Raw genomic sequence first — 15,310 nt, 5'->3', positions numbered from 1 at the left:
CCTCTGCATGCAAGCCCCTCCCCAAGTCCACTGATAGGGGAGGACTTCTTTTCCTTCCTCAAATAATTTCTTGATGGCAAACACTGTTAGCCTCTAAGTTATTTTGTCAGTCCCTAGCACTGTTTAGTTTTTTTAATTTTTAAAAACCTATTTTAAATATTTTATACTGGGAATATTTTGCCTGCATGTACCATATTCATGCGTTGTATTGGAGGAATCTAGATGGAGTCAGATCCCCTACAGGTTATTGTGTGCCATTATGTGAATGTTGGTGATTGAACCCGGGTCCTCTCCAAGAGCTATGGAGCCATTTATTTTTGAGGTCACACTACCTACGTTGCTAAGGCTGGCTTTAAGGTTACATTTTTCCTTCCTCACTCTAAGTAACTGAGACTGCAGACCACCATCTAAACTGACTCTAACTCCCTATAAGTTCAGTTTGTCATGTTTATGCTTTGTATAAAAATAGTTATTAATTGAGTGCCATACATGCTTCCAAATAAAAAGTGAAATCATTACATGAGTCTATTCATAAAACGGAGACCTTTAGATTTGTCTACACTATCTGCTTGTCATCTGATATTAGTGTGATTTCCATTTGCTTTTATTTCTTTGGAGACAATGCCACATCCAGCCCCTCTAACTTGTTTATATCTTGAACTTCTGGCTTCTTCGTCTCTGCCTCCCAAGTGTTGGCATGGTGAGCATCTGCCACCCTGTCATGTTTTACACTGGAAAATCAAATGCAGAAATTTGTACATGTAGGGTGCTTCATACCAGCTGTATCTCCAGCCCTTAGCATCTGGCATCTTCAAAAAAGCTGAAACACGAAGTGGGTACAGACACAAAGAAACTCACTCCAACCAGAGCTGCAAGTAGACTAAACTGCTGAGCCTCATTAGATCAGTAACTTACAGATGTGCACAGACAGAGACACAGTGGCTTCCACTTTGTGTTTTTAATGGCTTGTGTTTATTATTTTAATTATATCTATGTCTAGGTTGTGTTTGCATGAGAGTATATGTGTTCCCAGAGGCCAGAGGAATCAGATCCTCCAAATCTGGAAACAAACTATGTGAGAACAGTGAACTAAAGTCAGAGGTATCTTTTCAGTCCTCCCATACCTTTTCTTGAAATAGTAATTCCTTGAAAGTATACATCTTTCTTTTATTATTTTTGTTCTCTTGAGTTCTAAATAAATATTATTTTCTTTACTAATTATTTCCTTGCTATCAAAATTATGTCTTCAGTCAAAGAGCCATGATTTATTGTAATCATAAGAGGTAATCATAAGAGCACATAAAGATAGTAGTCCTTTCCAATGAGGCAGGGGCTAGAGAACATACTAAAAGCCACTGTGCCTCCTTATAGAATAAAAACAACTATTCTTCAGAGTTCCCATTAGCTGGCTTTGCAGAAGGAAAAGACAGTAGTATCCCAACATCTATTCCAATTGGCCAAGATTCTCTGAAGAGTAGCACAAATGCTTTCTACAAGGTCTTTGGCACTTACAATGTATGTATATTGCTTCAAATGAAACATAAAATTATTTACCATATCATACTTGCAGTGGGTATAATGCATAGAAAGGAATGTATAACCCTGAGATCAGATCACCTTTGGGGATTTTCATAGTACTATTTGTGAAGAATCTGAAGTGTCAATGTTTATTCCTGAAGAAAGCTCCCCCAGGAAATAGCTAATTCCTTGTAGAAGTTTGTAGATGCTGACAGGGTAAATGGGAAATAAACAGAGCAGGAGGAAGGAATCACAGAGAAACCACTTGAAGTTCAATGATTAGGCTTCATCCTTTATTAGGTAGCAAATAAAAGACAACTGATGCTTAAAATTCTAATTTAAGAGACCATTTAAACAATAGTGTTCTGTTGCAAAATGAGGCAGACAAGGTCCAGATATTTCTGAGTATTCTCATATGGCTGATGAAGAAAATATGGCTGATTTGTTTGTTTCCAGCAAACCATTAAAGTTATTAATGCTTTGTGACCCAGGACTTCATGTAACCAACAGGCTCTGACAACAGATTTTCCTTCATTTTGGTGAAACTGGGGAACAACAACGGAAACATATTATGGTGAGATTGCATTGATTGTAAGCACAAGTGGCTTTGTCACGTGAAAGGACTGCAGAGCAGAGTGAATGGAATGAACAATCACATAAGAAATTAAAATCCAACACAATTAGAAGTGGCTGCTCACATGATAACAAACTGGGTACATAAGCCCAACTCTAAGAACTTAAATAAAGCCAGTCGGCAGTGCTTAGAGAGACTATAAAGGAGAAATCACCATGTTCAATGGCAGATATGTCTAAAAGATCTCTGTACCAAAAGAGTTATGGAATGATTATATTTTGTTATTCTTGCTTTCCTTTCACTTTTCATTTCTTTTTTCATTACAATCTTTTTCTTTCCTCATTTACATGTTGTTCTGGTTGTTTGTTTAGTAACATATATATATATATAGCCAGATGTTTTAAAGATACACTTATAAGACAAATTCTATCGCTAGACACTGAAAAAGTCCTCTAAAGACCACATTTAACAGTCAGCACCAGGCACAATGCATATTCTTTAAATATAAATGACAGCGCTAAACACCTCTCTCTCAAGGGATTCCTTAATTCTTTATTCCTCTCTGAAGATCACTGCAATTGAGATAAAAGCAATTTCGCAAAGGCCACACTCAGTTCATCCCTAAAGTTTTAAACAGTGTTTATAAAACCTTTTAAAAATAATTTTTATTTTTAATCCTAAGTCACAGAAGGATGTGTACATGTTTGTTCTTCTTCTCTTATTGAAGGTTATTAATCTTGAATGCAATAATCTTTCTGCATTCAGCTCCACCATATCCATAGGGGCAAGCTAGCTTACTATAAGATAAAGCATATTGCCTTCATTACAACTCCACTTGTTACCAATTTAATCATAACATGTAACACTGAATGGTTATAGGATTATCTCATATAGATTTTCTTTTTATAAGTTATTTTCTTAATCTTTCTAACATATATACAATATACATACATTCATATATATATATTTATATACATACATATATATTCCCCTGATAAATCTTTTTTAAAGATAAAATGTCATTTCCTTTCAGCTCTGTGGTAAATATCAAAGCCCGTTCTTATTTTACAATGCCACTGGAGAAATAATGGTCTAGGGGACCTTGCTAATACACTTTGTTAATGCTATCATTAGTGTACAGTGAACTCAGATTAATTTTTCTTGAAAGTAGTAACATTTAAAAGTCTGTTAGAGATTTATGTCAAGTCAGTAGGAAAAATATAATAATAAACACAGCCATAGCTCATGCTTATGTCTGTCTTTATACATTCATTTTTAAAGCAAAACACTGTGCTATGGACTACTGGAGTGACATAAAGGGATGTTGCAGATGACTAGTTTCTCTGCTTTTGAAGACCTGTGTTCATTTCACATCATCATCTTAGATTTTGATGGCTCCTCATGTTTAGAATAAAACAGTTATATTCATTTCTTCTTTTTTGCCCATGCACATGGGTTGATCAATTTTCAGATACATTGCCGTTCTGAACATTTCACTAGCTCCAGCAATGCCTGTTTCCAGGTAGGAAACTAGTATTTACTGATGAAGTGTCTTTCAGGTGCTGTTCCACTTCTAAGCATACAAGAGAGGGGTGCTGATCATGGAGGCTTCCAAGATACCATCTGGTGTTTGTTTTTTACATATTATAGATATGGAATAGCTGTTCATTCTACCTTTTTGCAATTCATTAAAACCTAATGGCATAGATTGAGACACAGCACTATTGTTTGACAAGACATCTACTGTATCTACTTTTGTTTGGATACATACCCAGTAACTGCTATCATAGCCAGAGGACCAGAAAGGGCATGACTATTCACAGTGTTTCTTTTGTTTTGTTGTTTTTCCTTTTATATATTATTATAATCTACAGAGTAAATTACTGTATATACATTGGAACCAGTTAATGCCCTTAAACAATGTACAATTGTTTCAGAAAGCAGGAAAGACAATGCAGGGGAAACAGTGCTCAAAAAGCACCTTCACAAAAACTCTGTAAGTTCTAGATACCACTATTAGTCAGTGCTGGAAATAACTTCTAAAACAGTGTTCAAGAAGAATGCTTTAATTTGGAGAAAATGGCACTCCTTCCTTCCCCTCCCCTCCCCCTAGCCTGACCCCTACACTTTTTTATTTTATTTTTTAATAACCTTTTCATTTTACTATCAAAAGTCCTGGCTCTTCAGACACACATTAAACTATAAATAAACACTGCATAGTTCTCTTTTGTTTGATTATAGTTTTTTTTTTCTCTCTCTCTCTCTCTCTTTTTTTTTTAATTATTGCAGTACAACACCTCCTGTTTAGAATTCAGTACGGAGCAAAGAGCACAGGAGTGTGGGTGGTCCGAATGGGTCCAGGAGCTGGCCTCAGAAGGGCTGGAGGAAGTGCAGAGGTCTGGAAGAGGGTGGCTGCTGGGGTAGTTCGAAGACTGAAGGGGGAATTCACTGCCACAGCAGCTGCAGCTGCTGCAGCTGCTAGTGGGTTTGAGAGAATTCTGGGAGCCAGTGGCTTTGAAGGTTCTTTTGAAAATACTAATTTTACCTGCAAAGAAAAGAAATTTGAAAATTATCAAGAACAAAAGTTTTAGAGTTTGAAGTTAGAGTCTAAAATGATAAGCTATAGCAATGAGCAGCTAAGTGCTGGTAAAAGAACAATTAAATTGGAAAGCATAGATGTATTTCTTCTGGGAAAGATTGAAGATAACTACAAATAGACCACCAAACATATTGAAGCATCATCCAAAGGTGAACTCAAAATTTTTCTGCATTTTAATAGAAATTTATACTTCCACAGGAGATCCTTGTCTGAGGAAAAAACAGAGGGATGTTGTGCTAAACTTTATACACACAGCAACTGTCATGCAGCAAATATTTGTTAAACCTCCACGCTTTCTACTCTAGAAAGCATGTTTGATGTATTATGGGGAAGGCGTTTTCTAGGACCTACTTTTCTTGGCATCTTCATGTCCTTTAACGTAGCATAATACAGTATGTAAGTCATACCCTTCAGATAGTGTTTTTCAAATAACAAAATTTGGAAGGTGCAAATGTTGCCTGCACTTTGTGCTATGTCTCTCAGGCATATGAACTTAGTGTTGCATGAACAAGGACTTATTTATCTTTGACATCCTTTCTGAAAGTATTTGCTAATATCAAGACAACTCAAAAGCTTGGCTTTTCTCCAGTTTTTGTGCTCAGGGACACATTTCATCTTGAACCAATAGATGAGCTTATGCTAAAGGTGGCAAACACTGGAATAAATCATCTGGCTAAGGATTGTATTGATGGAGGGCAGACTGGACCTGAAACTCAACTGTTTCTATTTTTGTTAGTAGACTACAACACTTCAATTCAGTAACTGGCAACCTTCACCCTAAATACCTCTTAAGGAGATGTAAGATGACATAGAGATCACAAGCAACAATGTCACTCACCCCCAGTGGATGCGCTGCCTTCTGCAGTTTGTTGTAGGGGCTGTATTTAGGTTTGGGGGGCTTCCCAGCAGCTCGGTCTTTGTGCCTTCTACTGCTAATGTGCTGTTGAAAGCAATCAAAATGACAGCTTCAAAAACAACACACCTAAAACATTCTACATTAAAAAAAACAAACAAACCTGGACGATTATACTGATTTCATGCAAGTTTTACAAAGACAAAAGGAAAAGAGAAGTGCACACTTCTATGTTTGGAAGCCTTTACACAACTCATTTTAATATATTTTTAATAAAAAGAACAATTTTCTTTTCTCCTCTGCCTTTGTTTTATCACTACACATATCTTCTAAACTATATTTACAGGAGAAAAGATATCTGAAGAAATTTTATGTGCAAATAAACAAACATATCCACACAAGCATGAATGTATTTCCATACCAATATTTATCCTCACATTCATGCAGCCAAATGTCAACCCTTTAAATTCTAAAAATAAGTAACTAAGGTGTAAAATATCATCTATATAAAAAATATAATACAATATGAAGGCTAAACCTTCAGCTGGAAATGTACCACCACATTCTTTAGATTTAGAGGGCAAATAAGTATCCATTGTGAATGAAAGAATTAGAAATACAGTAAAATAAATGCATACAATGAAATAACATACAATTAAAGAACAGCACAGTATGCAATTACTGGTGACATGAAAATGCCTAAATAAGTAAAAATAGAACATTGTCTTAAAAAAAAAAAACACTAACAGTTTTGAGTGGAAAACTCAGTAACGTTCTGATATCCCTTCTCTTCTCAAAGTGCCCATACAAAAAAAGACAATTTGAATCAGGTGTTATTTATTAGCACTGTATCTTTGTATTCTCTAAACAACTAAAATAAACATAAACTAAAATAAAAACAATAAATAAAAGATAACTGAGCATGTGAGTAGGTGGGTGGATATACCGAGAGGTAGATGAAAACGCAGTTTGATAGCCTGGTGAATGAAAAGTTTGTGAATGGATGTGTGGAAGGATAGTTAGATGGGTGAGTGGATGAATGGATTGATGGATGAGTGGATAAGTAGTTAGATGAATGGGAAGATGGATGAATGGTTATATGGATTTTTTTGTGGGTGGATGAATGGATGTATGGATGAGTTATGGATGGGTGGGTGGATGGATGGGTAAGTAGATGGGTGGGAAAGAAATATATAAAAAGAATGGGAACATACACAGACTGTTCACAGAGTATCCCCTTTGATTTTCTTATGATACCTGTTTGAGTTGTGTTTCCGAGTTGACATGTACATCACATATTTCACAGTGAAATGTTTTGTTCTGGAGGCCTGTGTTTCCCTTATTAACTGGTCCTTTGCCCTTCATTCCGGCCCGAGGAAAGGCCTTGATAGTTCCACTTCCACTGCGTGCTTCTAGCATGGTTTTGTGCTTAGTACCTATGGGGAATATTTAGGAAAAAAAAAGAAAAATATCTTATTAATGCTAACATTCAAATGGAATGCTTACTTGAGGTTTTACTGACTTTCAGGACACAATAGATTGTAATAAGAAACTTTAGTTTTATAAGACAATATTAAACTATTAACTTTTTAAAATGCTGAATATCTCTACCCTGTCTGCATGGCCAAGAACCAGAGATTGTACAGCCCAGAGAAACAGAGTAGAACTAAGTAAAACAACAACAACAAAATCAAACCAATAAAATGATACCTAATGATATTATGCCATGCTCATAGATGGTGTATTGTCCAGTCATTATCAGAGAGGCAGCAGGTGAGTGTGGGTGCAGAGATGCAAAGCCATACATTGTGTGGAGAGATCATCTAAATTAGAGGTCTTTATCATGTCCCTCTTGGATATTGGAGAACTCTTTTAAGGGGTTGAAGGGGAAGATTGTAAGAGTCAGAGGGAATGGAGGACACCAGGAGAATATGGCCCACTGAATCAACTAAGCACATCTCATATGGGTTCACAGAGACAGAAGCACCAAGCACAGGGACAACATAAAACTGCAACATGTCTTCTGTATATATGTTATGACTGTTAGCTTGATGTTTTGTGATACTACTAACAGTAGGAGCAGATGTGTCTCTGACTCTTTGTCATGCTCTTGTGACCTCTTTCCTCTTATTGGTTTGCCTTGCACCTCTTCCATATGAAGGGTTTTGCCTTGTCTTATTTTATCCTGTTCTGTCCTGATTGGCTATTGCTCTTAAAGATCTGTTCTTTTCTGAAGAGGAAATGGTAAGAATTGATCTGGGAGAAGGAAGATGGTGGGAAACCAGGAGGAGTGGATAGAGGGGAAAGTATTGTTGGGATGTATTGTGTGAGAGAAGAATATATTTTCAAAAGAAAAAAAAAAAACCTAACAAAATAAAGCTACAGTAGAAGTAGAAAAAACGAACAAACAAACAGAAAAAAAACGCTGAATATCACATATAAGTACTATAGGTAAGTAAAGCAATTAAATGGGAAGCCTGGGGAAAATTCAATGGGAGTGACTTTACATCATTTACTATTGATGCTAATATGACATAAATGATAGCTGCTGAGGAGGAATGATCTGTTTGTTGAAGGTTCGGTTGGAGGTAATGTGTACTAATTGTAATCAGGTTAGGCATGGTGTGCTTACAGAAGTGCACTAATTAAATACACACCTTAATCAGAGCGCAAACAAGCTTTCTTGTCTCTGTATTTTAGGCTCAAAGATAAGGAGTAATATTAATAGTAAGTATAACCTTAAAATTTTATTTTAGAAGACAGAAGAAAATGTTAGATCCTCTAAAGCTAGAGTTATAACATCCTCACATGGGTGCTGGGAACAGAATTTCAGTTCTCTGCAAGAACCATACAAACTCTTCACAACTGAGCCATCACTTTAGCCTGCCAAATAAAGCTGTGTTAGGATACTGATGGATTATAATTGCAAATGTAAAAAAATAACTCAGAAGAGGGAATATTATTTAATAACTATATAGATAAGCTGAAAAAATTGTGTTTTTAAGTACTAAAGCACTAATCTATGGATTGTCTTAAATAGTCTATGTAATTTTATTTAGCTGTCATTAACATTTGTTTTCTGGCACCATTATTGTTATATAAAGTTCACAGGGGCAATAATTTACCCTTAAAAATTGCTTCAAATGTTCCACTTTTTTCTAGTCAATTTTTTTTTTTGTTTGTTTGTTTCCCCACTTAATGGTGTGTTTTCATTATGGAAATTTCTTCTATTCTTCATGTTATTTTAAATTTTAATTTTTTTTAAGTACCTTCTTTCTAGTTGCATTTATGAGATTGTTGGTCAGCTCTGAAAATATGGAAAAAGTGTTTCTTAGTCATAAGTGCAGAACTATTGAATACTCGTGAGAAAACAATGTTGTGAGTATGATACAGATCACATCATGCTAAACAAGAGACAAATCCAGAAAAAAGCTTCATAGGCACATTTTCATCATTCACAAAAAGCATAGCTTCCCCAAGTCCAAGTAAAAATGTCCTTTCCTACAACTTAGCCCTTTCATGTTGACAGTGAGTATTCTTAGGGCAGAGCTATTAAAAATGCTCTGTACTAAAGAAGGGATTGGCATCTGGCAGGAGGGGAAGATAAAGAAAGGCTTGAGCCACAGGATGGTCTAACAGTGATGGCTGAAATGCTTCATTGCTTGTTTTGAGTAATCACCCTTGCATTGCAGGGAGTACAAATGTATTCCACCTCCTCTGAAGACAGAGGAGAGTAAGGAACACAAATATCCTAGGGAGAAAGAGATATGTAGATATGTAGATGGCTATCTGAACAGATGATTTTAACAGAAGTAACAGACAAAGTGGGAAACACTTATGAGGCCACCATGGTTAAGGAAGATATATGAAAGCTGTTGGTCAATTCTCATTCTGATTTTCATGAGGGACCCTTTGTTCAGCTTTGTTTTAAATTATTTGTGAGTTGGAAATGGTAGCTAATATGTAGAACACACACACACACATACACACACACACATCCGAATAATATAGCAAAGCTGGTATAACAGGAGCCTCAACTAAATGCTAGACTCTTTGACTATGTTTTATTCTCAGACATAGACAGATTTTTTTGCAATGTGACTTTATGCACATAGTTATAAACTGTCAGTCATTATAAAATACTAATGTATTTTTTTATGAGATTTCAGAGTTCAAACAAGCTGTGAAGGTAGCTGTAGTTTCTTAAAATGTAGCTCAAGTTCAGGAAAAATGTACATTTAATTTTAAAGCATTTATATCTTTAATAGAGAAATTTTTCATTAATAATATAAACATCATGGCTATTAAAAAATCTTTATTAAATATTTAATGCATTTCAGAGGCTATGCTAAAATGTCTCCTTCTTATCATCAGCCTATAAAATGAGTGTTATTGTTATCATTTTAGAGATGACAAGACAGGTGCTAAAAGGGCAGACTACTTGCATGTGTTCATAAAGCAAATACCACTTGAAGTCATAGTAAACAGAAACAGATTCCTAACTATGTTGCCAAATACTGACTAAGGACTTCTAAATCATTAGGACACAGTCATGTGCTAGTCTTTCTTCAGTACACCATTCTATACAGCAATGTAGTTTATTGAAAACATGGGTTTTACTTCAAGTCTTTTGAACTTGTCCACCCTATGTTTTTCTCTACAATCCATGTCTTTCCCCTCTTAACAGAACTTCAGCAATTCTGACATCTGAAAAAAGTGTGTCTCTGGCTAGTAATACTATCTTGAGGTCTGGCATTCTGTACACATCTTGCAAAACTGAGACCTGCTGCAAACCTGCATCTGCCCTTGACTTCTTTCCCCTCCGAGAAAAGAAACTACGGTAAGCCAGGTTGACACTGAAAATGGCCTCCATTTGAAGCTTCATTTTCATGTCATAAGCCTTTCAGAAATCTTGTTCATGTTTGATATTTGTTTAGTTTTGGATATCTTAGACAAGCAAAACACTGTCCAAAATGGGAAAGGTCTTGTCTTCCTTTTCATTCTCTATCATCTTTAGGAGATATTTCTTTTTGTCTTCTTCCTCCTACTCTTTTTCTTTCAATTCCTTTATCTTCTTTGTCTCAGTCCTCTTCTTCAAACTCCCCCCCTTACTCCTCTCTTACTTCTCCAACTGCTTCTCTTCCTTCTGTTTTTATTCCTCCTTCTGTAGTTCTGGGTTTTGAACTCACAGCCTCACATTTACCAGGTTACGCACCCTCCTATAGGGTTTTTTCCCAGGCCTATCCTTTCTTCTTATGTTTTGCAAGTTAGGAGCTAGCTTAAAAGAAAGGTGAAGAAAAAGATAAATTAAATATCTAATCAATGAATAAATCTGTAGTTGTAAATAATTTGTTTAAAAAAAACAAGAAACCAAAGATGGTTCTAACAAATAGAATTGATCAAAAATGTGAAACATGTTTTTATGTTTCAGTCTTTTATTTTCCATTTGAACTTATTCATTTTGGGACCATGTGTCTTAAGGGGGTCACATGAGTCATGGCAAACTACAGTAGTCAGAGGACAATTTTGTGGAGTCAATTCTTTCCTCTCACCCTTAGATAGGGAATGAAATCAGACTACCAGGCTGATATGGCATGGTCTTTATCTTACCTAATGAGCCATTTCGAATTCCTTATTTATATGTGAATTTTTAAAAAATGACAACCCAGAGACGACAAGATGATGGCGCCAGGAGAACACTGCTTCTGAGGAGCAGGACATTTCCCATAGAGCGACAAAGTGGTTGAACTCTGGGCCCTAAAACGACAGCAATCGTTTTTGTGTTTCCCAGGTAAGAGGAAACCCCCATGTCAAGGGAATCAGTAGGGTCCATTCTCAGATTCCCTAGCCAGAACCCGGAAGAGATCCTGGATCTCTCAGGCACTAGGTCAACAGACCAGAGCCACATGCCTGCGTGTCCTTTGCAGGCTGATCAGTGGGCACAAAACACCAGAGACTGGGAGTCCCTGTTGCGAGAGAACTCCACAGGGAAGGAAGGAAACAGTACTGACTTGGGTCAGCCAGTCATTCCCTGGAAAAAGTCTCTCAGACGGGTATGAGCGGGTATGAGCCTACATCACTGAACTGGCCTCCAGCCACAAGCACAGAGAGCTGCTGTGTGCCAGCTCTCCAGCTGTATGCCCCAGGGCAGGAGACTGGGAATCACTGCCTGGAGAAATCTTACAAGGAATGAAGCAAAGGGGATGGATTTAGGACACCCAGTATATCCCTGGAATAGGTCCCTCAGATCGGCCCAACCCAGGGACCTGCTGTGCACGAGATAGCCTGCTGTTGCCAGGAGAGCAGTACCCACCTGATTACCAATTGAGTACTGAGACATAGAGCCCCAACACAGACCTACAAAAGCCCAGAATCCCTGAGATCAACCCCCAGATATTGCTCGAAGGGGCAACCAGTTATCCCTAACAAAACTGACCAAACCAGGAGACACACAGGTTACAGCAGCAGATCACTAAATCTACAGCAAAAAAAAAAAAAAAAACCCAGAAGCAGGGCAGCTGTCTTCAGGACTTTCCCAGGCGAGAGGAGAACCCTCTCAACTAACAAGGACAACAGTTACCACTCAGGGATGCAGCGGCAACTCTTGAAAACACCAGCCATCCAGTGACTATACCCAAAAAGCTGAGAAGGCTTCCTTCAGGAAAAACACATCTTCCTGCCAAGGGGATTTTCTCCACTACAAGATCCCCAGGAACCACCAGAAACTAACCCCAAACACCTAAGATAGCCCAATGGGTAGAGGCTAGTGTAAGAACTGAACCAACAAAAGACAGAGCAATATGGCATCTCCAGAACCGAGTTTTCCAAGGGCAAGTAGCCCTGGACACCCAGGAATAACTGAAATCTAAGAAGATAACCTAACAACTATGCCCATGAAGAGGATAACAGAGGAAACAAATAAAATATGTAAAGACCTAGAGGAAGATAAACTCAAACAGATTATGGCCATCCATAAAGAAATACAGGAAGTTGCAGCCAAACATTGTATGGCCTTTAGAGAGTAAATGCTTAAATCATTGAATGAAATAAAAAAAAAAAAAAAAACAGGAATGTTCAAAGAAACAGCTGAAAGAATTGATAGAAAAACAGGAAAATACAGACAGACAGGTGAAGGAAATCAACAAAACAGCCCAAGATCTGAAGATAGAATTGGAAAAGTTAAAGAGAAGAGTAATGCAGGAAATTATGGAGAGAAAGAACTTAGGGAAGAAAACAGGAACTACAGAGGTTAGCATAGTACCAATAGACTACAAGAGATGGAAGAAAGAATCTCAGGTGTGGAAGATATAATGGAAGAAATCGATGTATCTGTCAAAGAAAATGTTAAATCTAAAAAATTCCTGACACAGACTATCCAAGAAATTCAAGCCAACATAAAAAGACAAAACCTAAGAATAATAGGAGTAGAGGAAAAAGAAGATTCCCTGCTCCAAGGCCCAGAAAATATTTTCAACAAAATCAATGAAGAAAATTTCCTAAAGAAGAGGCCAATAAGAATAAAAGAGGTCTACAGAACACTCAATAAATTAGACCAGAAAAGAAAATCCTCCTGCCACATAATAATCAAAACAGTAAGTATACAGAACATTAAAAAAAAATACTAAAAGCTTGGAGGGAAAAAGGCCAAGTAACACACAATGGCAAACCCATTAGAATCACACCTGACTTTTCAACAAAGACTATGAAAGCCAGAAGGGCCTGGACAGATATCATGCAGACCCTAAGAGAACACAGATGACAGCCCAGGCTACTATAACCCACAAAACTCTCAGTCCTCATAGACAGAAAACGAGATATTCAATGACAAAAACAAATATCAACAATACCTACACAAAAATCAAGCATTACGGAAGACACTAAAAGGGAAAATACAACCCAAGAAAACTAGTTACTTTCAAGAAGACACTAGAAGGGAAACTACAACCCAAGAAAACCAGCTACTTTCAAGAAAATAATTAACCTCACTACAGTAAAACAAAAAGCAACCAAGCACACAACTTTATGACCACAGCCAACATCAAAATTAAAGGATCTAACAGCCACTAGTCATTAATCTCTCTCAAGATCAATGGACTCAACTCTCCAATAAAAAGACACAGACTAACAGAATGGATGCATAAACAAAACCCAGCAAACTGTTGCATACAAGAAACACACATAAGTCACAAAGATAGATATTACCTGAGGGTAAAGTGTAGGAAGACAGCTTTCCAAACAAATGGACCCAAGAAGCAAGAGGAGTAGCCATTCTAATATCTGATAAAATAGACTTTCAACCAAAATTAATGAAAAGAGATGGTGAAAGACACTTCATACTCAAGGAAAAATTCCATCAGGAAGACATCACAATCTTGAACATCTATGCCCCAAATAGAAGGACACCCACATTTGTAAAAGAAACATTGATTAAACTTAAACCACACATAGATCAACATACATTAATAGTGGGAGATTTCAACACCTCACTCTCAACAAAGGAAAGGTCAATAAAACAGAAATTAAACAAAGAAACAATGTCTCTGACAGAGGTCATGAAACAAATGGACCTAACAGACATTTACAGAACCTTACACCCAAACACAAAAAAATGTACCTTCTTCTCAGCACCTCATGGAAACTTCTCCAAAATAGAACACATAGTTGGGCATAAAGAGAGCCTCAACAGATAAAAGAAGATTGAAATGATCCCTTGTACCCTGTCTGATCACTATGGAATAAAGCTGGACCTCAACAACAACAGAAATAGCAAAAAGCCTACACATACATGGAAACTGAACAACTTGCTATTAAATGATACCTGGGTCAGAGAAGGAATAAAGAAAGACATTAAAGACTTCCTAGGACTCAATGAAAATGAAGACACAACATACCCAAACTTGTGGGACACAATGAAACCAGTTCTAAGAGGAAAGTTCATGGTACTAAGTGCCTTCAAGAAGAAATTCAAGACAGTGCATTCAAGAAAATTAAGGGCTCACTTAAAAACCCTAGAAAAAGAAGAAGCAGACACACCAAAAAGGAGTAGATGGCTGGAAATAATCAAACTCAAGGCTAAAATAAATCAGTTAGAAACAAATAAAACAATTCAAAGAAACAATGAAACCAAGAGCTGGTTCTTTGAGAAAATCAACAAGTTGGACAAAACCTTAGCCAAGCTAACTAAAAGGCAGAGAGATGTCATCCAAATCAACAAAATCAGAAATGAAAAGGGGGATATAACTACAGACATTGAGGAAATCCAAACCATCATTAGGATGTACTTCAAAAGTATATATGCCACAAAATTTGAAAATCTAAATGAAATGGACAATTTTCTTGATCGATTGGACTTACCAAAGCTGAATCAGGACCAAGTAAATCAATTAAATAGTCCTATATCCCCCAAGGAAATAGAAGTGGTCATCTAAAGTCTCCCGTCCAATAAAAGCCCAGGACAAGATGGTTTCAGCCCAGAATTCTACCAGACTTTCAAAGAAGAGATAACTCCAGTTCTCTTCAAACTATTCCACAAAATAAAAACAGAAGGAACACTACCAAACTCATCCTATGAAGCCACAGTCACCTTGGTACTAAACCTCACAAAGACCCAACAAAGGAAGAGAATTTCAGGACAATCTCCCTTATGAATATTGATGGAAAAATACTCAACAAAATACTTGCAAACCGAATCTGAGAACACATCAAAGATATCATCCACTATGACCAAGTAGCCTTCATCCCAGACATGCAGGGGTGGTTCAAAATA

At 36.9% G+C, this 15,310-nt stretch overlaps 1 protein-coding gene across 5 annotated transcripts in view; it reads right to left on the bottom strand.

The window, feature by feature from the left end:
• Positions 1-1,783: 1,783 nt before the first annotated feature.
• The window catches only part of Znf385d (zinc finger protein 385D), a 408,525-nt gene continuing 394,998 nt past the window's right edge, over positions 1,784-15,310 (bottom strand). For all 5 annotated transcript variants that reach the window (XM_060391024.1, XM_060391023.1, XM_060391021.1 and 2 more), the window contains 3 exons: positions 6,802-6,980; positions 5,530-5,631; positions 1,784-4,637 (listed from right to left, as the gene is read on the bottom strand). In XM_060391024.1, coding sequence (XP_060247007.1) covers positions 4,404-4,637; positions 5,530-5,631; positions 6,802-6,980 — 515 coding nt within the window. In that variant the 3' untranslated portion in view covers positions 1,784-4,403. The remainder of the gene's footprint in view (positions 4,638-5,529; positions 5,632-6,801; positions 6,981-15,310) is intronic.

The sequence above is a fragment of the Meriones unguiculatus genome, chromosome 9 (assembly GCF_030254825.1).
Source record: "Meriones unguiculatus strain TT.TT164.6M chromosome 9, Bangor_MerUng_6.1, whole genome shotgun sequence".
Lineage (NCBI taxonomy): Eukaryota > Metazoa > Chordata > Mammalia > Rodentia > Muridae > Meriones > Meriones unguiculatus.
The sequence above is the reverse complement of the archived record's forward strand: the minus strand, read 5'-3'. Positions and strand labels throughout refer to the sequence as shown.